This window comes from Enhydra lutris, unplaced genomic scaffold (genome assembly GCF_002288905.1).
Source record: "Enhydra lutris kenyoni isolate GAN:26980312 unplaced genomic scaffold, ASM228890v2 scaffoldscaffold20, whole genome shotgun sequence".
In the NCBI taxonomy this organism is placed as follows: Eukaryota; Metazoa; Chordata; class Mammalia; order Carnivora; family Mustelidae; genus Enhydra; species Enhydra lutris.
In genome coordinates, this window is record NW_019154104.1 from 28,724,704 (window position 1) to 28,752,678 (window position 27,975).

The 27,975-nt window shown below is 46.9% G+C and overlaps 1 protein-coding gene across 3 annotated transcripts; it reads left to right on the forward strand.

The window, feature by feature from the left end:
* On the forward strand, positions 1-27,761 carry LOC111148499 (cyclin K). Of its 3 annotated transcripts, none has more exons than XM_022505096.1 (11): positions 1-89; positions 10,729-10,977; positions 11,633-11,714; positions 13,131-13,262; positions 18,034-18,139; positions 18,643-18,700; positions 19,414-19,583; positions 19,891-20,162; positions 20,879-20,912; positions 23,577-23,648; positions 26,423-27,761. In XM_022505096.1, exons 2-11 carry the CDS (start codon positions 10,781-10,783, stop codon positions 27,046-27,048), a joined length of 1,749 nt encoding a protein of 582 aa, XP_022360804.1. In that variant the 5' UTR covers positions 1-89; positions 10,729-10,780; the 3' UTR covers positions 27,049-27,761. The 3 variants fall into 3 exon arrangements, with proteins under 3 accessions (XP_022360804.1, XP_022360805.1, XP_022360806.1); XM_022505097.1 differs by lacking the exon at positions 1-89 and adding an exon at positions 1,369-1,528; XM_022505098.1 differs by lacking the exon at positions 1-89 and adding an exon at positions 5,073-5,393.
* Positions 27,762-27,975: the final 214 nt, after the last annotated feature.

Here is a 27,975-nt window from a genome sequence, read left to right on the forward strand (position 1 = left end):
GCGATGACGTGCTTCCCCGACATTCCATGTCCAAGATGGCCACAGTCGGCGAGGAGAGACGTCGCTAAGGGGCTTGCCTGAGGCGAGGGGTGAGTGACCCACGGACCGCGGGCGGCGCCGCTCACCTCCGCTTACTTGGAGGTCGGAGTAGGGTATGACCTCTTTCCTCCATCCACTGGCAGAGTCGCTTTTCTCGGATTCCGCCTCGCTCCGCTATCCCCCGTGCAAATCGAAGTTAGCGGGCGACGGCGGGGCTGCGGGACGGGCTTCGGGAGAGGGTCTGAGGCACGGGCGCGAGGCAGGGAGGCCGGCGCGGACCCTAAAAACAGAGAGCGACCCTCGGACTGAGGGGCGGTTAGGGTTCGGGGACTTTCTAGCAGGTGGGGAGGAGGGGCGGGGGTCTTTCCGCACGCGCAGGCACACTCGGAGCCGCACAAGCGCAGACCACCCACGTCTTCCCACCAGTTCTTTCGCAGCGTGCGGGTCCCTGTGGTGGTTAGGCCTGGGACTTCGGGAATTATTCCGCATCTGGGGTGCTCCGACTTTGGGAACCGAAGAACCCTGTAGCAGGGTGGGACTGGGAATAAGGAAAAGGCACTTCCGCGATTAGATTCGTTCTTGCCGAGACGTGGTCCTTAACCGATCCTTTCCGGGTTTGGTTTGTTACTAAAGGAACTGTCCTTTAGCAAGTTGAGGCCTAAATCCAGAGCTTGTCTAGGAGCTCTTAGACTACCACCAGCACAAAAGCGTGGTCGGTAAAGCTCCCTAAATTTGGACTGCCAGGTACACCGAGCCTTCGCTACATCATCCGACTTCGGGCACGGTTTCTAAGAGCAGTTGCTTGGGAGTGGTGGTCTTCTGTGTTTTTAAGGTAAACTTGATAATGCTCGTGCGTCTTGCTCTCAATCGCTCTTTAGAGATATCTAGCCTAGTGCCTTTCAGTTTTAGGCGCTCATTCAAGGTTTGTGGGCATGATGTTGCTAGAATGAAAACTCCTGGAGCACCTAGAACACCGCGTGAGGTGCAGTAAGCTTTCTGGATTGCTGGATGACGGTAGTAGTGCTGGTATTAGTAGACATTTTGTCAAGATCGTTAGTGTCCTTGGGATCTTGCCTGCTAAATAATCTTGATTATAAATGTAAGAGTTATCCTGGATTATTTTATTTTCTTCAGAGTGAGAACTACTGATATCTCATTTTAAGTGGGGGGAGGTTGTTGTCTCATTTTGATTATATTGCGATGCATTATTCAAACATATTAGTTGATTTTTTTTTAGTTGATTCTTGCATAAAATATACTTAACATTTTTTTCATTTTGAAAAGGTAGTTTGCGCCAACAAGCAATAAAGAAACATTCTAGTTGCTAATAAGGTCCTTAAATGCCACTTCTGAAATTGAATGCCCTGAAGAAAAAACTGGTCATGGTTCTGGCCTACTAAATGAACTACTTTACTTCAGGACATTATGTTCAAAAGCATGGAGTTCGCTGAGGAAGAAAAACGTTTTGTTTGCTTTCTCTAAAAACTGGGTAAGGACAACCAACCAAAAGGAATTAAGTTCAAGGTAATATAGGAGATTACAAAGAATATTAAGCGGGGGGGTGCCTGGGTGGCTCAGTGGGTTAAAGCCTCTGCCTTCGGCTCAGGTCATGGTCTCAGGGTCCTGGGATCAAGCCCCATGTCAGGCTCTCTGCTCAGCAGGGAGCCTGCTTCCCCCTCTCTCTGCCTGCCTCTCTGCCTACTTGTGATCTCTGTCTGTCAAATAAACAAACAAAATCTTTAAAAAAAATATTAAGCCGGGTTAAATCCAGTTCATATTTTTAGGGTCAGATAAATTACATGCCAGAGTACTCACAGGTAAAATTGTAAAATTGTTGTTCATAGGTTTTGAGGAATCAAAAAAACACAGTTAGTGAGAAGACCGGAGTCTGGTAAATGTCTCAGTGTTTGCAGAGAACAGTTAGATGGATGCCTCTTGGATGCTAGAACTTGTTAAAATTTTGGGGATTATTTTGGGGAGAGCAAAAAGAGTTTGTGAATACTTAGGAGAGGAGAGCTGATTCCCTCAAACTGGCAGAGTTTTAACTAAAAAAAGCCAGGTGACATACATCTAATTACTTTTCTTAGAAGTTTACTGTGCCCTGGTGGTGAATGAGGGATTGTTAGACATGGATCCATTCAATTTTCTTTAGGATCCTGAACGTAATCTCTCTTTCTTTCCTAGTAGGCACAAGAGATAAATGTGCCCTGGGTAAGGCCTTTTTGGATGGATTTATATCCATTCCAATTACTGAACCCAAAATGTTGATTAATGGTTTGATGTCAGCCTTAAGAGAGGTCTTCAGAGATGACCTACAGGGCCCTGGTCTTATGCTTTCTTGTTACCAACTTGAAATATATGAGGCATGCTTCTCAAATTAATCAATGCACTCAAAACTTGTAGCTATAAGGAATCCTTAAAAGTTGAAACAATAGACCAAAACTAACAAGAGGTACATTTGCCAAGTTGAATTTACAGAAACTCAATTATGTGAATTTGAGATAAGGAAGACTTGACTTGAAAAAAAGGATTCTAGGATGTAATGTTCCATATGTGGAAGGGAAGTATAGAATTTTCCCCAGATTGAAGGAAAGCAGTATCTTCGTCTAATGACAGATTGTGGCTCCACCATTTAAGACCTTTGTGAATTAGGCAAGTTGTTTCTTGTCTCTTTAGTTCTGTTTTCTCCGCGATAAATTTTGAGAATAAGAAAATAGAGCTTGCAGGCATGCTGTGTCTCAGTGGGCACACAATGGACATGGTGCTGAATATTAGTAACTCCCTTCCCCCATTTGCTATGAAGATCATATAAAAAGTGCTGTTTTCCATTTTGGTTGCTAACGTTTAGGGGTTAACTTGAAACACTAAAAACCATGTTGAGAAAATGGAGATGTTTGTTTACCCTGGAGAAGAGAAGGGAATGGAAAAATTCTCTTCACCTATTCAAAAGGCAATCAGATAAGGGAAAGGTATTTTCAAGGCTTAGAGAGCGAGGTAGGAGCTTCAGAGCGTTGTTGAAAGGTAGAAAAATCAATACAAGATTAATACAAGAATTAAGGTGTAATGCTATAGGCTGCCTGCTAGACAATTAACATCCCATTAATAAAAGTGGCCAGATGAAGGTTAGTGACCAAATATTACTGTTATTTTACAAGACCAGTGCTCTAACCCCTGAGCTATGGAGCTTTCCCGTATTACTGTTATTTTAGAGAGAATTTCTGTACTAAGTGAGAAGATTGATTAGTGACTTATACTGTTGTTTCCAACTTGTAGGTGTCCATAATTCTAAATTTAAAAATGCATTTATTCTTTCATCATGTAAAATGATATGTCCAAAGCACATTCCTGAAAGGTGTTGCCAAAATGCTTTGACATGCTATTTGTTTATTGAGAGATTTTTACTTTGTGGAGCTCATAAACTTCTCTGTCATTTTCATGGTAATCATGAACTGCTAATGAGAAAACCTATAACTTCAGGGTCTCATGAAAAAATAAAGAGTAACATGGAACAGGGCTATAGAACTGATGTAAGAACTTTTTCAGGGGATGAATGATTCAGAGGACTATTTTTTATTCTGTTTGTGTACATTTATTTTCACTTCCTCTCAGGTATTGTTGGTTTGGCCCCAGAGTCTAAAGGCACCTACACTGGATCATTAGCATGGGTTTTGGCCACTGACAGCAGGCACAACGGGCTTGAAATCTGTTTGTGGCTTATCTGCTGGGGACTGGGATTATCTTCCATTCATGTTTCACCCACACTGGGTCCCAACCCTTATCCTCACTCTGCCTCTGTCGTCTCAGTGGGTATCTTGGCACTCTCCTTCCCAGTGGAGTTTTATGATTTATTTCCTCCCCCTTAAATGAGTTTTTTCCAATATCTTCCTCAAACTTTTCCTTCCCTCTGTCTCAGAAAGAGCTTCCTTCCTAAGGTTAACTTTTTGTAACTATGCTTTCCATGATCCCTTAGCGAGTGAACCCCTCAGTGGCTTATTCAGCCTCTAGTGGCTCTTTTCCTTCTTGATTCAGACATCTTCCTTCTAGTTTATGCTGAATAAACAAGAATAACCTGTTTCATAGCCTATTCATTCCTTGCCCCTGTAGTCTTCCTTCTCCCCCATTGCACTTCTGCAAAGATTCTGCTATTTGTGCATGTGCATATTTCTGCTTTATTGAGATGGTTCACATACCATACAAATCACCTGTTTGAAATAGTGTGTAAGTCAGTGGTCTTTAGTACAGAGTTGTGCGGCCATTACTTTCACTGTCTCTAAATTAATCACCAAAGTAACCTTTCCTTAATTCTTTGTTCTTTAACATTTTCTTAAGCAATCGTCACTGCTGACTACCACATCTGGCTTATGGCCAGTATCCCTTGGTTTCTCTTGCAGTTGAAGTCGCAGATTTCCCACCTCTTTGACCATTCCTTCCCTTTCTTTCCTTTACTGATTCTTCTGCTTTCTCCGGTTCTGTTCCAGGCCCATCTGTGTTCACTCTCCAGCCCTCCACCTGTCATCATGACTTTAGTTGTCAGTTCTATATAGATGAATCCCAAATAGATGTGTTCTTTCAGATTTCAATGGTCCCGTTTATCTGTTTGATGGATGTTTCCACACAAATGTCTTACGGGTTCTTCAAACCTAATATTTTTGGAAACAGACTTCTCCCTGCCCCAGGTCCCCCCATCAAAACCATCAAAACTAACTGTTTCTCTTCCCGTTTGCGTGTGTGTGTGTGTGTGTGTGTGTTTAGTATTACCTTTTCCGTCAGGCAAACAAACTTGAAATCATCTCTTGCCACTTTTTTTGCCCCACAGCCGGTTGTGGCACTTCCTCTTTTATTCAACACCATCTTGTGAGGACAAAGCCTTCGTCGCTTCTCCAACAGCTGGTAGAGTCTCCTAACTGGTTTTCTTCCTGCAAATCTCCAAACAGCCTCTGCTTCATCCATCTCTCCCCTTACCATACCTTATTATTTTTCATGGCACTTGCTACTCCCTGACAAGTAATAGCATACTTGTTTTCTCTCTGTTTCTACCACTACAGCATAAACTTGTGGTAGGGCAGAGACCTTGTGTCTTATTTCCTGCTGTGTCTTTGAGGTCTGGCTTGTAGTAAACACTCAGTGAATAGTTGAATGAGTAACTACATGCAGAACTGTTGGGTTAGTGTATCCTAACGCAGTGTTCCCAACTGGTGTACTATGAATAAGTTACAGATAGTTTGAGATGTTGATTCCCTCAAGCCACTTGGCCACTTGCTTTCTGCTCCACAAGAATGTGCATGAATGTTTGTTACTATTAATAATGAAAAACCAGAAGTACCTCAAGTCTTCATTCACAGTAGAATGGATAGGTAAGTTGTGTTTTATTCATAGAATGGAATACTGTACAACAGAGTTTCCCAACTTCAACACTTGATACTCTGGATCAGTTACTTCTTTTTGGAGGGTCGTTTCATGCCTTGGAGAGTGTTTGGCCGCATTCCTGGCCTCTACCCACGAGATGCCGGCAGCAGCTGCCTAGTTAAACAACGAAAACTGTCTCTGGATATTGACAAATGTCCCTGGGGAACAAATTGCCCTTGAAAACCAGAATGAATGAATGAATAGTGTGCTTTATGCAACAACAAGGGTAAACCCCACAAACACAATGTTGAGCAAAAGAAAACAGTTGAGACAGAGTGATACCCTGCCATCCCACAGTCCTTCAGAAACCTGCAAGACTAGTTGCTGGGCATAGATGTCAAGATAGTGGTTATCTTTGGGGGACTCGGGATTAGAAGAGGAGTAAGGAGAATGCCCAGATGTTGGCAATATTCTGCTTCTCAGCGGGATGGTGTTACACAAATGTGTTCACTTTATGAACATTAGTAAACCATACACTTAAAATTTTCTTTCTTTAAATGTAATGCAGTTACACATTGTTTGAATTTATAAATTTCAAATTTATTCAAGAATTCAGATTCAAGAATCAAATTCAAGAATTCAGCCAAATTCTTTGGCTGCTGAGAGAGTCTGATCCAGAGGGGATAAGGAGGACCTGGTCTGGTAAGCAGTCTGACCTGAGTCTCTCCCACTTTTTATGAAGCGAAAGAAGAGTACAGGGACTACTTGTTTACTTGTGGTCTAGACCAGAAACCTGGTCACGTTTCACTACCTTTACTGTGCAAGCCTGCGTTGTAGCTGAACTGTTTGTGAGTAAATTGCAGACATGATACTTTACCCCTAAATACTTCATCCAGCCTGAGAACAGTCATTTTTGTATATAATCACAATATCATTATTACACCTAAGAAAGTTAACAGTCCCTAATAGCCTGTAATATATAGTCCATATTAAAATTTCCCTACTTGTGCAAAATTCCTTTTATAGCTTTCTTTTTTCTTTAAAAAATAAGGATCCAATCAAGATTCACATATTAGTTTGAACATTATGCTTCTGTAGTCTTTCCAGATCTGGGACAGTTCCTCCCATCTTCTTGTTTTTTCATGACTCTCTTGAAGCGACCAGGTCAGTCATCTGGTAGTGTCCCATTTCTGGATGTGACTAATAGTTTCCCTGTACCATTTAACTTGTTCTTCTACTCCCAGCATTTACTGTAAACTAGAAGTTAGGTTTAACCAAGGTAGCTTGTTTGGATATAGCTTGAGCTTTCTGGAGGTAAGAATCCACAGGTGGTTGATTTTGCCAAGCTTGATTGTTTTTGTTAAGGTAAAGGTACTTTTTTCCACAATAACTAATACCAGTGCTAGCAAAGAAGACTCATGGATCTTTTATAATCAATCCTTGCAGTTTTTCTTTTTAATATTCACATTCCCTGAGTTTGTCCAGTGAGAGCTGATGCTGGCTCCTCTGTCTTTTTGTAAGCTTCTTTAGTCTGAACACATCCCAGGCAGACCCCTACCCCAAACCAGAAAGGAGAGTGGAGACCTGGTTCCTTTTAGAGGGTAACAAGATGTGGGCCCTGATGTGTTTCGGACTATGGGAGTGTCATTGCTTCTAGATACTTCCAGTGGACAGGGCTAAGATATATATAGATAGAGATATCTATATCTGTGTATGTGTGTGTGTATTTTAGCCATGATTTATTGTGATATTTTCAATTAAAATTTGACCTTATAGGTTATCCCTTAACCTTTGATCTTGTGCATATGTTTCCTTTGAGCTGAAAATCTTGATTCCTAACAACATTAACATTTATATATCTTTGCTTTATCCTACAATAGACACACACACACACACTTAACAGTATGAATGCCAGTACTAACAAAGCATTACTGGGAAAGTTTAGGATTTCTTTGCAGTTCTTTAGTTCTCAGAATATATCTCACTCAGGATGGAGCAAGATCAGGAATTACTTACGATGATTTTCTGGTGGTTTTGTTTCCTATTTGTTATACACTGGGTTTATTTTGAGTTTTAGGGTTTGCTTTTTTCTTTTTAGTTAAGTTCATGAATATGTTCAGTACTTACATGATTTGAAAGCAAAGTAGCAGAAGGACTCCTAACCCAGCCTGTAAGAGCTGCTTCCAGGGGCTGTAGCTGGAATCGTTTGGGCAGCAAAATAATGATCATACTGGATTATAACTCAAAGAATGAAACAGATATTATTGAGTCCATACTAATATAAGTAAATGATTGAATAAATAAATGAGGGAGAAGGAACAGATCTTTCTTTAAAAAGAAACCAAATAACGTTGAAGGAAGAAAGGAAATAGAAAGGCATCATTAGAGCACCGTGATAATTGTTGCAGGCAAGATCCTCCAATGAATGCTGAAATTAATAGGCAAAATTTTAAGAAAAACAGGTAATTTGCTTGGTATTTTGCATTGCAAAATGTTTTCTCTAAAATGCTTACTAATTACTGTGGTAATGATAACCTGTGTCCCCACATTCTTTGATACCCCTCCTTCCAGGAGATGTAGCCTAATTCCCCTGCCCTTTAGGCCGGGCTAGACCTTGTGATTCATTTGTAAGGAATCGAAAATGGCAAGGAGAAAATAGTGGCTTACAGTGAGAAACTGGGCACAACCCCATCTTCACCAAGTGTTCCTGGTTCATATCAGCAGGAGGATGTGAGGTGAGGTGAAGAGCACTTCAGCTCTGTGCCAGTCTTCCTCGGAACTCCAGGCTGTTCCTGGGAAACATCAGACAGACCTAAACCAGAGACATTTCAGTCACCCTAGGTTCTCTTCAGAACTGGTGAGCTCATGAAAAAACAGGAAAGACTGAGAAACTCTTACCAGAAGATACTAATATGGCTCCTAAATGCTGTGTGGCATCCTGGATTAGATCCTGGAACGGAAAAGGGATTTTTGGAAAAACTCAAACTTTGCATCAAGGCTGTAGTTGATAATGTACCAAAATTAATGTCTTAGTTTTGGTAAATGTACTGTGGCTGCATAAGATACTAACATTGGAGGGAACAGAGTGAAGGGTATACAAGAATTCTCTCTTGTCTTTTACAGCTCTTCTGTAAATCTATAATTATTTTCAGATAAAAGATTCCTTAAAAAGTCAAAGCTGTCTAAAAAGGTATACCCAGAGAAGTACTGCTCCCATCCCTGTCCTTTCCATTCTGTTCTTCCCTGTTCCCTAGAGTAACCTTTTCTTTGTAATGAGTTAAAAAAAAAAAACAAAACCAGAGATGTCTATTCTAATTTCTCCTCTTTTCTTACATGTATGCTCATGGACTCTCTACACTGTCTTGTGTCTGGCTGATCCTGGAAATGTTTCCTTACCAGTACTTAAAGGAAGATCTTTTTCAGTCTCTTAATGCCTGCCTGGTACACCATTAGTGTTGATGTGTAATAAAACTGTATTTTATTGAGCCAGTGCCGTATTGAGGGACATTTGGGTTGTTTACAGTTTTTGCTGTTATAAATGACATTTTTGTGAAGAATCTTGTGCATATGTTGTTTCATACTTGTAATGGTATTTTCAGAGTGGATTCTTCGAAGTGGGATTACTAAGTAAAAGAGCAAACGCTTATGCAATTTTGTTAAGTATTGCCAAATTCCCCTCTGTGAGAGTTGTTCCATTTTGTGTTCCCACCAGCGCTATAGGAGATTGCCTGCTTCTCCCTGGCCTTGCCAACAGAGTAGTCACGCTTTTAGATTTTCTGCCAGCTACGAGTTGAGAAGTGTATCCCAGTATGACATCTGACTGTGAACTCTTCATATGTACTGATCATCTCTTTGTGCCCTTTGCATATTTACCTAGGTTAACTGACGCCCCCCAACCCCCAGTCATTGCCCAGTTCTGTCACACACACAAGTACATGTTAGTTGAAGAAGATTGCGCTTCTCCTTAAACTTAATTTCTTCCTTTTGGAGGAACGATCAGATTTTTAGGGTTCCCAGGTACAAGGAAGAGGAGGGATGTACTCAGCCTGCTGTATCACCTTTCCCTCCAGAAATGAAGCAGCACACAGAAGAGGTTAGGCTTCCAGAGTAACTGATGTCTCTGGCCCAGACCCTAGATAGGGAACGGGTATATTCTTGCTGAGCAGACCAACCTGGTTCTAACGGCCTCTAAAATCCTTCCCCTAGCCTATTCGAAAATTGCTATTCTCTGATCACATTTACAGTTTACATATTCCAATGACCTGTTGATGAGAGTCCTTATTTTTTATTTTCTTTTCTCAACGGGGCCCTTTTTTTTTTTTAAAGATTTATCCATTTGCATGCACAAGAGCGCACGCGCATGCGTGCACACAAGCTGGGTGAGGGGCAGAAAGAGAGAATCTCAAGCAGACTCTCTGCTGAGCACAGAGCCAGACACAGAGCTCGATCTCATGACCCGAGATCACTACCTGAGATGAAAGCAAGAGTCGGACACTTAATCCACTGAGCCACCCAGGCACCCCAGCTGACACTTTTAGAGAAAAAGAGGATGAGAAAGCTAGAACATATTAAAGGAACTCCTTCTTCCCTTGAGGGCCACCTCTTTCCACCCGCTCCCTCAAAATCACTGCACCCATACCTGATTTGTACTGCTCAGTTCAGTGACTCATGCAGATCTGAAATCATCCAATCTGGTGGCTTTCTTTTTCTTTTTCTTTTTCTTTTTTAAAGATTTTATTTATTTGACAGAGAGAGAGACAGCAGGGAACACAAGCAGGGGGAGTGGCAGAGGGAAAAGCAGGCTTCCCGCCAAGCAGGGAGGCTGATGTGGGGCTCGATCCCAGGACCCTGAGACCATGACCTGAGAAAGCAGATGCTTAATGACTGAGCACCCAGGCGCCCCTCAGGTGGCTTTTCTAAGTGAAATGAAGTAAACCAAAAAAGCAGAATTTTGATTGGGTGGTAAATGGAAGAGATGGATAATTTTAAAGCATAAGTCTTTTTAGTATGGGGTAAGACAGGCCCAAGTTCTACTGAAGAACCGAACTAGACCAACATGAGGGGATTGGGGCTACTGAAGAAAGGCAGAAAGGTACATGAGACGGAAATGCTTTTCCTTATAAGCTACCATGAAATTTGGAATTTATTATGGTGTGGGTCACTTAGGTGTTAAATTGGCTTTGGAGGTGAACCTGGGCTTGTATCAGTCATTCAGTAGTGTCGCCTCTCTGGGAAATTTTGTTCCAAAATTAAGTATAATCTGTGACTGTAGACTGTTTATAATAATCGGGATTGTTTAATATGGAAAGTTCCTTTCCTGCTTTGCTGTTGCTTCTCTTTTAGGGTTCTAACATTTTCAGAAAATCTTTTGGAAAGAACAAGTCTACTTCAATAAATGAAGGAGAATAAAGAAAATTCAAGCCCTTCAGTAACCTCAGCAAACCTGGACCACACAAAACCATGTTGGTACTGGGATAAGAAAGACTTGGCTCACACACCCTCGCAGCTAGAAGGACTCGATCCAGCCACTGAGGCCCGGTACCGCCGAGAGGGGGCTCGGTTCATCTTCGATGTGGGCACACGCTTGGGACTGTATCCTGAGTCTCCCTGGAATCTCTTATAGACAGACTGCCCACCGCACCACCACTAAGAATTAAAGTAGATATTATAGACAAAGTATATAGTACTGTCTCTGTACTGAAACAGTTCTTAAATTTTTATTTATTTATTAAGATTTTATTTATTTGATAGAGACAGCCAGCCAGAGAGGGAACACAAGCAGGGGGAGTGGGAGAGGGTAAAGCAGGTCTCCTGCAGAGCTGGGAGCCCAATGTGGGGCTCTGTCCCAGGACCCTGGGATCATGTCCTGAGCCAAAGGCAGACACTTAACGACTTAAATATTTTTATTTAAATGTTACTTCTCATTTACTTGGCTCTTCAGGGGTTTTCTCTTTCCCATTCATCATTTAAATGTGTAGAGTTAGCCGTTGAGTGAGTGGCCACCAGGCCCAGTGACTATAGTAGAAGTATACCTAAAGGAAGGTGAAGCCCGGCCTTGTTGTAAGTGTAAACTTCAACTTGCCAATTGCTGTGTCCGACGCCCTAAGATCCCCCTCTGCCCACTTGGCCACAGATAGTATGTACTTTAACACTGAGGTTGTTTTTATTATTTGTCCTTATTTTTCTACTTTTAACTAAAAACATAACCAATAAAAATTCTTGGTAAAGTACTTAACCAGAGCAACAGTCACTATGATACCCTGGCAACTGGAATAATTTATTTTCATCGCTTCTATATGTTTCATTCCTTCAAGCAATTCCCAAGATATGTAAGTGTTTGAGTTTTATTATAATTTTCTATCACATGTTATTATTTTCATAGTTTAGTGGACTGGTTGTAGTCTCTTTTTACTCTGTTTTTCCAGAAAGTATTTATTTTTATATAATACATGCTCTCTATAAGCAATCAAGTTGGGAGTTTTTGTTTTTTTCCAATTAACTATATTTAAATCTTTTTTTATTTAGGCCACTGTGGACCATAATCATATTGTACTTTGTGTGGAATTTACTTCTTTCTTACCTTTCACAAGATAAATTTGGGCTTATAATTGAGACCCCACTAAAAAAGGCTAAGATGGAAGAGAAGTTCTTTATGCCATATCACTCATTCTTCAGTTACTCCTTAAAAATGCCGTATGTCTTATACTCTTTGGAGAGTCAGACAGGGAACCTGCCTCAAGTAGCCAGGATACATAGTGTGCCATGTACAGAACACATGGTCAATAGTGAAGCCATAGGAGAGGTAAGGAAGGAAGGCTGGCGCATTCAAAGGAGAGGTTAATTACGTTTTAGCGGGATTAGGGGAAAATGGCAGCGAGAAGGTGCTGGCAGTTAGGTAAGCCTCGACTGCAAGTAGGGCGTAGACGTGCCAAAATGGGGCAGAGCAGTTAGTCCAACAGAAGCTGGCATGAGCCTAGACACCAGGAAGCATGTTCAGTGTTGGCCCAGCCAGGGGTCCATCTGGCAGGAAGGGAACGGTGGAGAGGTACGATGGATCAGCCCATAGTGAGCCTTGAAAGCCTGACCAGGGAAATCTGACTTCAGTAGGTAGACTGTGAAGGTATCGAAGGATTTCGGGAGGAAGATGACAGAAGTCTTACCAGGAAATTCCTCTGTTGGAGACTCTTCCTCTTACAATTTTACCGAGTTTTGTACCCGTCTTCCACACTAGTTTGTGAAGTTCTAGCGGAAGGAAGAATTCTGTAGCAGAATCAGCTTGCTGCCCCGCACAGCGTCTGACACCCACTGCGCTCAGGGTCCCATGGACAGGGACGTGCAGAGGAGTTAGGCGCAGGCAGAGAACAGCCAGAAGCCGAGCCAGAAGCTGAGCAGCGAGAGGCTGGTGGTGTAGGGACTGCATGGGGGTCCGGGCAATCGCAGCAGGGAGAGAAAGTGTGGGCAGTGGTGTCAGGATGGATTCCACAGGACAGGCATTTATTGTGCTCTTTTTCTGCCGCAAAGCTTGCTATTCAGGGAGCCGTTATCTTTAAGACTGTGATATAAAATGACAGTTTGTTTCTGTGAGTCTTCTCCTTCTTGGCATCTACTTTGTTTGCATGTTGTTTTCTTTAGAAAATTAGATTTAAAATAATTTATGAAGTCAAATTGGGAAGGCAAAAATCCTTGCTTCTATTTCTCCGTAAGTTTTGTTAACAATATCTCCAGAGATTTTGTTTCCGTTTTAGGTGACTGGAGCCTGTTGTCTCTTTCTGGCTGGGAAAGTAGAAGAAACGCCAAAAAAATGTAAAGATATCATCAAAACAGCTCGTAGCTTATTAAATGATGTACAATTTGGCCAGTTTGGAGATGACCCAAAGGTAAGAATCTTAACTTCTTGCCTTCAAATCTTGATTTCTTGTAGTGGCATTGTGGTAAAGTTCCCTGTGTGGCCCCTGGATCTGCCAGTCCCCTGAGCCCTGGGGCCCTTGCAGAGGGTACTCATGCTTGCTTCTGTCAGAGGAAGGAAGGTAATGGGGCCTACATTTAAAGCACTTGCTAATGCACCCAGCTAAAGGCTGGGTACTTTGGGGGGCCAGAGCACATTGGATATGCACAGAAGTCCCCTCATGACCATTAGCACTCGTAGACCCGGAAGTGGTTTGGTTTCTTCGGTTCAGCAGTGATGGCAGGGGCCCGTCTCCAGCCAGCCTCTGGGCAGGCAGAAAGTACAGATGACAGATGGACATGCACTTGCGGCTGCCTATGCTGTGTGTCTTTTTGCTTCCTAAGAATATTGGCAAGTATTAACATTTGCTACTATTTTCAGACACCGAGACACTGCTATTGGACATACCATCCATCCTGTCCCTTCCCCACAGTCCCTGACAATGTCAGGAGACGGTACTAAGATAGTTGTACACATGCTGTCATTAGCTGTAGGAAGGCCACTGTCAGAGCCCGGGGGCGGCTTTCCTCCATCCTTGACTCCTGCCAGGGTCCCCCCATTGTAACCCTCGCGGCTCCTGTGCGTCATGTTTCACAACGGTGATTGCCGCTGGTGGTGGGATAGATTTTAACCGGATAATCATGCAGAGAACTGCCCGCTCGTCAACTGTAAGATCTGAGAGAGCGAAGACCACGTCTGTCTTGCCTGGCTCCTGGCACAGAGGCTGGGCGGGGCGGGCGCTCAGCAGCTGCTCGTTGGACGGTGACAATCTAAAAGGCGCAGGTAGGGCAGAGCTGGCCGGGGTAGGGAGGTTCGGCCCCATCTGCTCTTGCTTTTCCTCCCGCGCTGCTGTTGCCCGCCACAGTAGACACCGCTGTCTGCCAAGCAGTGCTGATAGGTGTGTGTATTAGGGGCGCCTGGGTGGCTCAGTGGGTTAAGCCTCTGCCTTCGGCTCAGGTCATGATCCCACGGTCCTGGGATCGAGCCCCACATCGGGCTCTCTGCTCAACAGGGAGCCTGCTTCTCCCTCTCTCTCTGCCTGCCTCTCTGCCTGCTTGTGATCTCTGTCTGTCAAATAAATAAATAAAATCTTAAAAAAAAAGAAATGTTCGTTCTCCTTGCTTCAAGGAGGTAACAGAGGCTCAGAATGCTTTTGCATATATTGTGGTTGTGATGAGTACTCACAACTCTATAAGTATTGTCAATATGGCTAACTCTCTTCCTTCTGCTGATTTATAAATCTGTTCACCTGTTTATGAAAATGTGAGTCTGTTAGAAATTCTTGCTAACGATGATCAAAATGCAGTTTAATAGAAGTAATGTAACCATCGGTTACCTGTGGGTGTCTGATTCTGATGCCGTAGCAGACAGCTGTGCGAATGTGTTATGGGCACGCGCAGCACACTGGTGTGTGTTGTCCTAGGTGCCTTTGGAGAAGTCCCCTTTGACTTCAGCCTTTACCCACTCACTCTACTTTCAGACCTGGAAACCAGGACCTGGTCATACGGAGTGAGGTAGAGGGTCTGCAGCTCCAGGGCCCCAGATGTTGGGAAGAGGGGAATGGCCATGCTATTCAGACTTTCACAGCAGGGCCCAGCCTGTCCCAAGTGGACAAAGGGGCTTTGAAACCTGCCCCTCTTTCCTGTCATGCGCAGTCTCCCCAGAAACGATCTGGAGTACAAGGCCACAGGAAAGTACCCTGGACCTGGGAGCAGTGAAGCCCCTGTGGAGGACATTTCCTTCGCCTGAGAGGAGAGTGCGCAGGCCCGTTCCTCGGGGGAGGCGTGCAAGCAGTTAGGAAAAAGAAGATCGCGGCTCATGTGGGTCGTTTGTGCCCTAATGAGCTCTGCTTCAACTGTGTGGTTCCCCCCATCATATTAATTTCTCATGTGTTCAGCAAATACTTATTCCAGCCACTGTGTGAGGCCCTAGACCTAAAACAGGTGGCAAAATAGACGTGGCCTTTGCCATTCTTGAGCATTTTGTAGTGGAGTTGAGATAGATATTAATGAAATAATCCCATAACTATCTGATTATGAGCTGTGGTGAATGCTATAAAAAGATCATTTAATAGTGTAGTGAGGGCATTCAACCTGGGAACCTGCACGGGTCCCCCCAGACAAGTGTCGTGGGCTGAGGGAAGATTCCCTGAGGAAGGATGTTGCACACAGACCTATCATTACCCCATTACTTGAATATTGGAAACATAAAGGGAGGCCAGGCCTCGGGCTATCCTGTAACACTGTATGGGCCACAGCCTCCAAACCTGTAGGTGCACTTGGTGAAAGGCTGTTTCTAATTTAGAAGTCATGGTGCGTCTTCTGGGAAACAGGTAGTGACAAAACCAGGCAAAAACACACCAGGGTTAGCAGGATGTTTTATATTGTGGGGAAATTTCTGAGATGTTAGAAAGCTTTCTTGAGAGAATGCTTGCAGTGCTAGGGTAGAAGAACCTTTGTCCTGCCATGCTGCTTGGAATAGCTAATCTGAGAGAACCGTCTGTGTTCTGTCAAGTGAGGCCAACCTCAGTGTGAAAGCCGTTCCCGGCTCTCCCGGCTCGTCTTCTCTTTCTGGAGTTAATGGACTTGTGCACCTGCTGGTGATGGGATTTCGGGCCTCTACCAAGCCCTGTCTTCCGAGGTGTAAACAAGGCATTGTCGGCGCAGAACCACATTGACAGGGATGCACCTTGTCTTTCAGTGCCGGGTGTGGCCAGGCTGCACAGAGGCCGGGCTCAGGAAGTACCTATTTGTGGGTGTTAACTAGTTCCCAAGCACAGTGAAAGGGGAGATTCCATTTACAATAGCAACAGTAAAATAAAACGTCCGGAATGAAGCCTTGTAAGAAACTGTGGAAACCATGGGAGCTGAGGGAAGGATCTTAAAACCACTGAAGGAATGAAAAAATTCCAATAAATAAATGTTTGATAAAAAGATTCAAAGTTAAAAATCTCCATTTTCCCTAAATTGTCCTAGGACTTGATAAGTTCCCAGTCAGAACACTGATAGCTTCCTTTTCTTCTGGACTGATACTAAGTGAAACGATACTAAAATGAAGTGTGGGGGGACTGCCACCAGTCATTACTGCCAAGATGACCGACAAAAGAAGGAACAGTGCTGTGCCAAAAAGCACCATGGCCACGCGCAGCCTGTTCACCACACCAGCTGCACCCATTGTGTGCCCAAGGACAATGCCATCAAGAAGTTCATTATTGGAAGGGCGCCTGGTTGGCTCAGTCACCTAGGCGTCCAGCTCTTGATTTCAGCTCAGGTCATGATCTCCGGGTTGTGGGATAAAGCCCTGCCTCAGCTCCTCGCTGAGCATGGAGCCTGCTTAAGTAAGACTCCGTCTTTCCCTCTGCCCCTCCCTGCACTCATGCACACACACTCTCTTTCCCTCTCTAAAAATAAAAAAAATGAAGTTCATTATTGGAACCAAAGTAGTGGCCGCCACTGTCAGGGACATTTCCAAAATGAGTGATTTCAGTGCCTTTGTCCCACCGGTGCTGTATAGGAAGCTCCTTTCCTATGTGAGACAGGCATCATTCTCGCGACTCCTGGAAGGACCAAGTGCCTCCACCCCGTGTAGACCCTCAGGTGCTGCCCCACAACCTCCAGCAAAGCCCATGTGAGAGCCAAGTTATTATTAAGACTGAAGAAAAACTGTCCTCTGGAAACAGGAAAATGAAAATTATACTTAAAAAGTAGGTAGGGGGGTGACATGCGAAAACAAGGAGTAATGATTGCACCCTCCCTTCCACACATGACATTCCTTTGATCCTCGGACAGAAGGAGACAAACACGAGTAATCAGAAAAGGTTTTGTGTGTATGGACAGGTTAAGAATGTAGTTTGCTAGAAGAGAAAGTGACGACATATTCTGTAAAAACACACATGCTGTGTATGTACGTATCAGTACATACTGAGTACATACATCTGAGTACTGAGTACTACATACTGAGTACATCAGTACATACATATACTGAGTCTGAGTTTGCATGAATCTGCTTCATCGTCATTGCTCATTTGCTTAAAGTTTTCAGTAGAAATCCCTGAAGGATTGTGGTTTTTGATGGAAGTCTGGAAAGAAACTAAAGTTAAATTGTCTATAAAGTGAAGGTCTGTTTTGCAAAGAGGGGCTCATATATGGAGAATAATGACATTTCCGGGGTGCCTGGCAAGCTCAGTTGGGGGAGCCTACGACTCTCGGTTTGAGTCCCATGCTGGGTGTAGAGATGACTTTTAAAAAATAAAATCTTTTGGGGCACCTGGGTAGCTCAGTGGGTTAAAGCCTCTGCCTTCGGCTCAGGTCATGATCTCAGGGTCCTGGGATTGAGCCCCACATGGGGCTCTCTGCTCAGCAGGGAGCCTGCTTCCTCCTCTCTCTCTGTCTGTCTCTCTGCCTACTTGTGATCTCTGTCAAAATCTTTTTAAAAAAAAATCTTTTAAAGATTAAATATAATATTCCTAAGAATGTTTCCATTGTTTTTAAAAAACCAGCTTCGATTGTTTCATCTTCCTCCTTTTAGTTCTTTTCAGAATTTCTCTTTGTCTCTGAGCAAGGTGAAAGCCTGGGAGGGCAGAGGAGAGAAGGAATGAAAAAGAGATGCTAAGATCGAGCTAGAAGAGAGGAAGTGGGAAAGCTGAATGTGGCTTCCGACCTGTGATGGAAATCCTGTCCCAACAGTTGTTATTTTATTTTTAGGAAGAAGTGATGGTCCTGGAGAGAATCCTACTCCAGACCATAAAGTTTGATCTACAGGTGGAACACCCGTACCAGTTCCTCCTCAAATATGCAAAACAACTCAAAGGTAAGGGGGGAAAGTTACTTAAAGAACTTTTCACTATGAAATCAAGTCTTTATCATGATTTGATGGCATTCAGATCATGCTTCTCCAAAGAGTTTGAAAGCAGACGAGTTGGGTATGTGAGTGTGCGTGCCCGGGACATCAGGCTCCCAGACAGCCTGGTATTATTGTAGCTGTTAGTACCGCTTCCTGTCAGCTATAGCCAGATTCTGCGATTCAGTTGCCAAGTGATAGGAGGCAGGAAAATGAGTCAGAATTTTTTAAATAGCCTAATAAAATCTGCCTTGGAGCAGGCTTCCCATAAACGGTGGTTCAGCGCAGGTCGTGTAGGAAGAGAGCAGATAGAACTCAGACCCACCCGTGTGCCCTCCGTTCCCAGGCAGCAGCCCTTTGCTGTGTGTTGGGACGGTGCTGAGCGCAGAGTGGATTTGAACTAAATGCTGCTTTTTATGCACTCTCTCACTGTTGTTATCACTACTAATTTGCCTTTCTCTTCCTGTTTCTAGGTGATAAAAACAAAATTCAAAAGTTGGTTCAAATGGCATGGACGTTTGTAAATGACAGGTACATGTGTTCAAGTGTCAGTCTAATTGTAGTTCTTCAAATAGGCAGGCACTTTACGGCTGATTGAATCCAGGCTCCCTAGTTTGTGTCAAGGACTCTGACTCACCCAGCCTGAAGGGCCAGCTAATGGCAGAGATGGGGCCAGCATCCAGGAATTCGGCCTCCCAGCAGAGGGATGCACGGCCGTGTCTGGATAGAAGAAGCAAAAATGTCATCCCCAGTTTAAAACATAGTCCAGAACACCAGAGAATTGTGACAGCTAAATACTTAGAACCCGTTTGGTTCTGCACAAATAGAATGCCTTGTAAAATGGTTTTAGAGCCTTGCCGCTCTTAGAGCCAGGGGTCCATTGAGGTGGTGTGTGGGGACGGATGGCCTCTGTGTGGAGCTGCTGTCATTTGAAAGCACAGTTCAGTGACAAGGATTTCAAGTTTGACGGACATAAGCTTGTTCATTTGTATTTCGTGGTACAGCAATTTTTTAACGTACTAGCATTCTGATTCTTCAAGGAACGTATTAGTAACTGTGGCTAAAGTAACTTATTTTGGTAACTTTAGAAGACTTAAAACTTGCTGCTTTTATTTCTAATTCTTTATGTGGTCATTTAGAGAGGAGTAAGCAAACTGACATTACATGTGGCATCTGCTCTCCATTCATTGGATAACATAGCTGTTTGCTCCAAGTCACGTCACCCCTTTTTCTTGTTGAACTAGTCTCTGCACGACCTTGTCACTGCAGTGGGAACCAGAGATCATAGCAGTGGCAGTGATGTATCTCGCAGGACGTTTGTGCAAATTCGAAATACAAGAATGGACCTCCAAACCCATGTATAGGAGATGGTGGGAGCAGTTTGTGCAGGATGTCCCGGTGGACGTTCTGGAAGGTACTGGCATGCTGGGCTTTCCTAAGGGGGTTCCACGTTTGGGGGATCCTTCTCTGTCAGCCTCAAGTCCCAAGAAGGGAATTCCCCACACAGGTAAATGTAAGCCATTCTTCAGAAGCACCCTTATTAGTTCATTCTCTCCTAACATCTGCTCTGCCCACACTGTGCACAGCAGAGTTTGGGAGAATTGCAGAGGTGATCCCCTCTCATTGGTCCCTGTAGGGGAATCCTAGCTGAAAGGGAAATGGGTTGATTTTTCCCTAGGCGGATGAATTTGTGACAAATGTAATTGTTGTCCATCATTCAGACATCTGCCACCAAATCCTGGATCTGTACTCACAAGGAAAACAACAGATGCCTCATCACACACCCCACCAGCTGCAGCAGCCCCCACCTCTCCAGTCTACACCACAAGTGCCACAAGTGCCACCGCCCCAGCCACCTCAAGGCTCCGACCCTCCCCAGCCACAGCAGAAGGATGCACAGCCGCCCGCCCCACAGCCCCCGCCGCAGCAGGCCCCGCAGCCCAAGAAGCCGTCCCCACAGCCCAGTCCTCCCCGCCCAGCAAAGCGAGCCGTGGTAAGTGGGCCAGGTGGCCCTGGGAGCGGCTGGCTCTCCGGGGTGGGGGAGTGGCCAACCCCACAACCAAGCACAGTCCCTCTTCTGATCTTCTGAGGACTCATGCAGGACACTGAGCCAGGGGGGACCCTGACCTCTCCTTCTGGCTGCACATCCACGGGGAGCCTGAGAACTGCGGTCAAAGGAGGGGGGCCACAGGCAGCCGGGGAGGGCTCCATCCCCCTCCAGCCACCACTGCCTGCGTTTGTGTGTGTGTGTCCCGCTAACCGGCAGGGTATCACGTCTGTGTGCTACCTGCTAACATCAGTGTCTCCAGTCTCTCTGGCTTTTCTCTTTGGTGCTCTGAGTGATGTGGAGAGTTTGTGGAAGTTTCTCCTCACAGCAACAGCTGGCCAGTAGAAGAGACCATGAGGGACAAACGCATGTCAGCAAACCACTCACTGAATTTAGGCCAGCGCGTTAGAGGCCCTGAAACTTAGTGTTGTTCGGAAGCCACTGTTGGAAATCCTCGGGGCTCCCGTCTGACCCGGGAAAGGGAAGGAGGAAGGAAGCAGAGGGCGGTTTCTCAGGTGTCTCTGCCCTGCGGCCCTCAGCCAGAGCTGGTTCTTGTGTGGAGCTGGAGCAGCTGTTGCTGCGAGTTCGTTAGGTCCTGGGATCTCTTGTTCTTCCTGCACTCCCGGTCTTGGTTAACACGTGTGCGTTATCTCTTGTAACAGGTTGTTTCTCCCAAAGAAGAGAACAAAGCAGCAGGTAACTTCCCATTCTAAGGGGGCTTTTTTAGTTTTTATGTCTGTTTATCAAAATTTCAAATTCTTAGTTAACGTTTCTGCAAGATTTAGATTACCCTTAAAATTTATCATTACAGTCCATCCAGAACTTCACCCTGCCTGCCAGGAAAAGTGCCCTGTGCATTCAGATTGTATTCGGACCAAAGTTATCAAAAAATAGGAGCAGCGATAAACGTGTACTTAGTAGCCTGCGTACACATGTGATCATGAACGTGGGAGGAGGGTTGCAGCAGCATTCCTTTCTGGAGGCTTGGTTCAGCCCACCGCGGTAGACACATGGGGGCCTGGGGTCCCCATCTTGAACACCAAGTGGCAGAGTGGTGGGCAAACAGGATGGCAGTGACAGGCGGTGCTGTTGCCCAGAGAACCACCCTGTGTCACAGCCCTGCTGCTTATGTGGGCCAGACCTCTCTTAAATACCGCTTAGGGTTAGGTTTGGGGGGTTTCTTTGTAGAGCCCAAAGTTGGCTAATTTATTTCTACATTGGAAACAAGTGGAAAGGGTGAGTAAAATCTGGAAGATCACAGAACAGAAATTTAGAAGCATTTGTCCATGTGTCATGGGCCCTGATGTGCTGAACTCTTGGAAGGCACAACAGTGTTTACTCATTTCTGTTTCTCTTTTGCTTAGTTCCAGGGTGGGAATTCAGTGAATGATTTATTGAACTGTTGTGAGATCTTCAAGTGACAATAAAGCTACATTTCTCTCAGGGTCTTTGGGGAAGTGCTGAGTTCAGTACAGGTGAATTTTTCTTCTGCTCCATCTGGGCAGAAAGTAAGTGTGAGACCCAAGATCGGGCTGTGCTGCTTGCCATGCGGATATAAACTGAGCTGAGCTGGTGTGCTGTATAAGGCAGAAACAAGCCAGCGGTGACGTTGGAGGAGGACTGGCCTTTGAGCACCTGGAGCTGAGCTGGGGGGTTGAGCCTGTAGGTGGAAGGATGCAAGAGGGCACAGGAGCTGGGACAGGTGGAGAGGAGGTCTTACTATATGAAGAGGTAAAAGGGAGGAGCTCTGCTGGGACCTAAAGTGTGACTGGAACCAGAGTCCATGTTGGGGAGTGTGGATGTGTGCATAGTTGGTGGGAGCCACTGAAGATGTTTGAGCAGGAGAATGGCAAAGTCTGAGTTCATTTTAGAAAATTTGCTGGCGGCAGTTATAGGACAGATGGCTGGGAATGCGGAGGCGCTCGCAGGTCTCTGAGTGGGACGTGGTGAGGGCAGTCAGGGTAATGGCCTGGGGCCCACAAACGGAGGGACACAGACACAGACACAGCCTACAGGTAGGACCTTGACCAAGCTGTCTGCCCCGTGCGACTGGCTGCAGGCGGCTTTCAAGCCCTGGAAGTGTGGCCATCCCAAATCATGGTGTGTCCTTAGTGCAGAATACATGCCAGATTTCTAAGCGTTACTAAGAAAAAAAGTGTAAAAACTCTAACGATAAATATTTATGTTGATTACACACTGAAGTGATCAAATTTTTATACATTAGGTTAAATATTAAATTAATTCACATCTTTTTAAGGTGACTCCCAGAAAATTTAAAATCACCAGTGTGGCTCTTCTCTTTATGGGCAGCGGTGATCTAGACAGCTTCAGCTTGGCTGGGGGGCAGGTCGCAGGTGGGCATCTGATGTGACAGTGATAGCGGTCACAGCAGAGATGGGGAAGGCGCCATGTGAGCTGCTGGGTGGGGCTCAGAAGTCAGGTCCACGGCTTTAGGAGAGAGAGCAGCCGGAGGCATAGATTTACAGCTCGTCCACCTAGAGGAGAGGGGACTTGATCCCCCAGAAGGCGAATACAGACAGACATATCCCCAAACTTTGAATATTCGGCCTGTTTGGAACAGAGGAAACAGGACAGGCTCAGCGACGCTAGAGCAGAATCCCCTCAGAACAGTGTAGAAGCCAGAATAATGTGAGTTTCTGGAAGAAAGCGTCAAAACATACAAGCTAGCACAAAGACGAGAGTTCTTTTTCCATGAGGTGTACTCTCCCTACTCCCTGCCCTCATAAACGCCAGATACCGGGCTTGGTGTAGCCTGGCTTAGCGTTGTCGCTGTGGATGCTGGTGGCCTGCAGCCTCTAGATCTCTCCTGACGTCCTTAATGTCCTGCTTCTGACATGCTGCCAACGGGAGCATGTGTCTGTGAGGAAGAAAATAGACTTAAAATGTGCCCAATGAAGAATACAAAGGTGGTGGTTTCTCCCGTGAGCCCTCGGGGCTGGGTGATAGGACTGCTCTAGTCCTGTAGACCCGGTAAACAGACAGACATACACCCCATAACTGAGATGGTACTCTGCTTCTCTCCTTGTTAGAAGGCCTTGTCCAGGACCGTCCGCAAGGGAGTTGGGTAGATGTGGAAACAGCTGTGAGAAGCCAGCAGGCTGATTATTTGGGGTGGAGGATGTGTTAGACTTGTTTGGTTCTGGTGAAAGGATTAGCACCTAATGGTTTTGCTGAGGCCTTCCTCAAGTTCCCTAAAGTCTTGGTTATATTGGTTCTTTTTCCCCAAAGAAATTTATGAATGGCACATTTCCCTTTTTCTTCTTCCTTTTTGTCTTCTATGACATGTTTATTCACATGAAGAAGTATAAGTTGTTTTTCAATATCCTTTTCCTCTTTTAGAACCACCACCACCTAAAATCCCCAAAATTGAGACCACTCACCCTCCGTTGCCTCCGGCCCACCCACCTCCAGGTAAGTGTCTGCTCAGAGCAGTGTGGGAGGGCCGGCCTTTCCGTCTGCTCTTTGAGAGGGCTGACTTGGGAAGGCCTGGGACAAGTCTATAGAAGGGAGACTTGGTAAGCCAGAATTTTAAAAGAAGATAGTGACCAAGTATCTTTCAAAATATGGTGCACAAACCAGATCTTTTGAGGATGTTATAAATTCCAGGTGTATCTGGATATTCTCTGGCCTGTCATGTGTAGAAAAGCTAAACTACGCAGGATAAATGTAGAATCAGCTTCAGGAAGACAAAGCCCTGACAACTTAGGAACATTGACCCGGCAGGATTGCTGTAGATCTTAGACCCCAGTCTCTCTCGCTCTGCTTCCTGGTGGCGGGATGCCGTCCAGGTACATTTGGAGGAAGGAGCAATTGCTCAGAGTTGAGTGGAGAATAAAGCGTGGAGTTCCCACCCGGCACTCGGAACCAGGAAGCTTCCTTGGTGCCACGTAAACCTGGGGGAGAAGCCGTGTAAGGGACGTAGCATTCTCTTCCTGGAACAGCGCTCTGGAGGACGGAGCAGGCAGGGGGTGGGCAGGAGTTGTATGTGTTCCGAGCGGCGCTGGGCCAGCCCGCCTCACCCAGCGGCTCGCCCTTGGGCTCCTACCGCCGTGTGCCCGTGGCAGAGGTACCACACATTCTATTTCTTTCTGCTTATGGTCCGTCCTAGCACTTTAGAAGATTTGGGAAAGTAGGGGCATCATTTGCTACTTTGGGACAAATCCTACAGTCCTCGGTCCAGGATGAAGCCTGCTTAAAAAGACACCTACAGCGGGTCACTTCTGTGCTTCGTGGCGTCCCTCCGTAAGCAGGCGCGGACCCATCGCCTGTCCGGGGTGTGGCTGAGAAGAGGTGTGGGGTCCTGGGAAGCCCAAGGCAGGGAGAGCTGCACACTGTGGGGCGGGAGCGGCCGGAGCATGGTGTCGGGAGCCCCGCAGAACGCACAGAGCTCCCAGCACGGGCAGCAGGCAGGAGGGGTGAAGGCACCGGTGGCAGGCAGTGGGGGCCGGAAGGGCTGCGGTGGGAGCCGCAGTGGAGTCCGGCAGCTGCAGGTGCTGAAGGCAGAGGTGGAAGCGGAGGGGTCGGTGGGCCAGGCCACAGGCGCTCATTCCAGCGAGGTCCCGTCACTGATTCATAGGGGCCTGTGGTGAGGGGAGGCAGATGGAAAAGAAGACTCAGCAGGAGCAGGGGTCTGCGGTTCGGGGAGCCGCAGGTCCTGATGAGGCGTGGGAGGCAGGAAGAGGCAGGTCACCGGGGATGTCTCAGAGGGCAGCCGGTGGTGGCAGGTGTCAGGGCGAGGATGAAGAGAGCAGCGCAGGTACCTGGAGAGACCACTCGTTCCAGGTTCGGTTACAGAGGACAGGCGAGTGAACAGGTGACTTGTGGAGGCAGCAGCACGGTGTGACAGGAAGTGACATCTCAAAGACGGACGAGCGTGTTCGTGGACCCAGACGCCCTAGACTGACACCCAGGAGGAATTCGAGGTGGTGGACCCTTTGTCCACAGGCCTCCAGTTCATACTCTGTGTTCCCTAGTCAGCTTCGGATGTAAGAGGCCACTGGCCCTGCCCTAGAGCCCACACACAGTTCTCCATGGGCATGCCTGACCTTCTGACGTGGCTGGGCATGCTGGTTCGTTCAGGCCAGGCCCCAGGGCCATGGCTGGCGCTGAGAGATGTCCTAGCCAACCAGAACTGCTGTCCTCACTCACGTGGCAGGAGCAGTGAGGGCCCTGCAGACACCGCAGCGCCACCCTGGGCACATGACACATGCGCGTCTGTGTGATCGGGGCTGCTCTGAGCTCCAGGGAGCACACGAGGCCAAGTGCGAGGAGACCCAAAACCCCCTTCGTGGCCCTCACTTTCTTGTGTTCTCTGAACCCTGAGATCTTGGCTCCTATGATTTGTCTTTGACTCTGGGCCGCCATAGGAATTACCCAAAGAACACACTTCCTCAGTGATCGGCCTCCGCTGGTGGAGTGTCCCCAGTGTCCTTGTCCAGGTGTCTGGTCATGACTGCAGAGGGGAATCGCAGGTGAAAATGTGTGCAGTGAAGCTGTGGACGAAGGGAGCGGGGGGCCGCGCTGGGCAGCCCCATGGGAGGGCAGCCCCCCAAAGCTCAGCAGTTCTCCCTGAGAGTACGCACTGGGGGCTGATCTCCCTTCTCTTAGTAAACTTGAACCAGAATTTCTCCTTTGGTGGCTTCATCGGGAATGTCAGAGACTTGCTCATTGTGTTTTTTAAATGTTGCCTCATTCACTTGACCAACTCGCAGGCTTTGTGTGGCCGGTGCTGCAGACAGTAAGGTGACGTGGCCCTGGCCTCATGGTCTCTAGAGGCAGAGACAGGCGGGAAAAGGGCCCCACTCCCATCTGTACTAGCAGGAGGGGCTCCATGCACTGCAGGCACTGCCTTGGCCGGAGTGGTGAGGACCAAGGGAGGGAGACCTGGCCATGCTGCGTGGAGGGGGGTCCTTTGTGATGGCATCAGGCACTGGTCACAGAGGGGACGGCTGCTCGCTGTTCTCTGTGAAGTTGGCCCTGGGGGAAGAGCAGCAGCAGCCCTACCAGTGCTATAATGGGGGCGAGAAAGGGGGGGAGGGTGGGGGAGAGCATGAGAACTGCTGTGTGGAGCTCCTGGCTTCCGGGGTGGCCTTCCCCACCCTGAGGTCATCAGTGGACATGTCCCCTGCACAAGCAGACCCAGGAGCCAGCCCGGGGCCAGGCACTAACTTGTCTCTCCTCTGCAGACCGGAAGCCTCCCCTCTCAGCTCCCTTAGGCGAGGCAGAGCCCCCGGGCCCTGTGGATGCCAGTGACCTTCCCAAAGTCCAGATTCCTCCTCCGGCCCACCCAGCCCCCGTGCATCAGCCGCCACCGCTGCCACACCGGCCGCCGCCACCGCCACCCTCCAGCTACATGACCGGCATGTCTACCACCAGCTCCTACATGTCCGGAGAGGGTTACCAGAGCCTGCAGTCCATGATGAAGACCGAGGGCCCCTCCTACGGAGCCCTGCCCCCAGCCTACGGCCCGCCAGCTCACCTGCCCTACCACCCACATGTCTACCCCCCCAACCCGCCCCCACCACCAGTGCCCCCTCCCCCAGCCTCCTTCCCCCCACCTGCCATTCCTCCCCCAACTCCTGGCTATCCCCCACCTCCCCCCACCTACAACCCCAACTTTCCACCCCCACCCCCACGCCTGCCCCCCACCCACGCAGTCCCCCCTCACCCTCCTCCAGGCCTGGGCCTGCCACCTGCTAGCTACCCACCTCCAGCTGTCCCCCCAGGAGGACAGCCACCTGTGCCCCCACCCATCCCCCCACCTGGCATGCCTCCAGTTGGGGGGCTAGGGCGGGCAGCCTGGATGAGATAACGTGATGCCTTTTTTTTCCCCTTTGTTTTTTTAACAAATGTTTTTCTAATCAACTTGAAGAGTAGTTTAAGTGGGTAAGCAGCAGGGTACCTTATCTAATGCTAGAGAGTTGCAGTATGGGAAGAAACGGACCGGACCCGCGGCCCTCCACGTCTGGAGAAGGGGGCCGGTGGCTTTCAGCATAGCCTGGGCAGTGCCAGTCTCGGTCCCACCGCACACTTGGTCGCAGCTGGTGGAGTCCTGCACTGGGTTCCTTGTACTCAAGAAAACGTTAACCAGCCATATTGGCTCAAGAAATAGCTTCAGTAAGGAGTGAATTTCCTTCTAGAAATCAGTGCCTATTTTTCCTGGAAAATCCATTTTAAATAGTCCAGTTCCATCTGAAGTCAGGCTGTTGTCATCGCTTTCATTCTGTGACGTTCTTTCCCAACACCCAATAGGTCAGACGAACCACTTTGTTGATTTAGAGATATTTACATCCTTTGTATTAATCTTATTTTGAAGGGGTTGCCTTGTTGGATGGCTTTGTTCTTTTTCTTCCAGAGAGAAAGGGAGAAATGTACTTGGAAAGTAATGTATGTTTACATCAATTTGCAAATTCCTGTACATAGAGATCTATTTTTTAAGTGTGAATGTAACAACATACTGTGAATTCCATCTTGGTTACAGACGCGGCTCCTTCGGTCAGTTATCCAAATAAACCTGTTGTGAAACGACCGTTTTGTTTCTTCCACACAGAAGGTGGGGCCCCGAGAGGCAGCTCTTCCCCTTGGCCCTGGGGGCTGAGGGGCAGGCAGCAGAGGGACACCGGCCTCGCAAGCCCCAGACCTGACCCCATGTCACCCAAGGCAGCGCCCCCAGGGGTCTGCCCTCACGGACCAGCTCTTACCCCCACCCCGTGCCTGCATGGGCTCCCCTCGGAGGAAC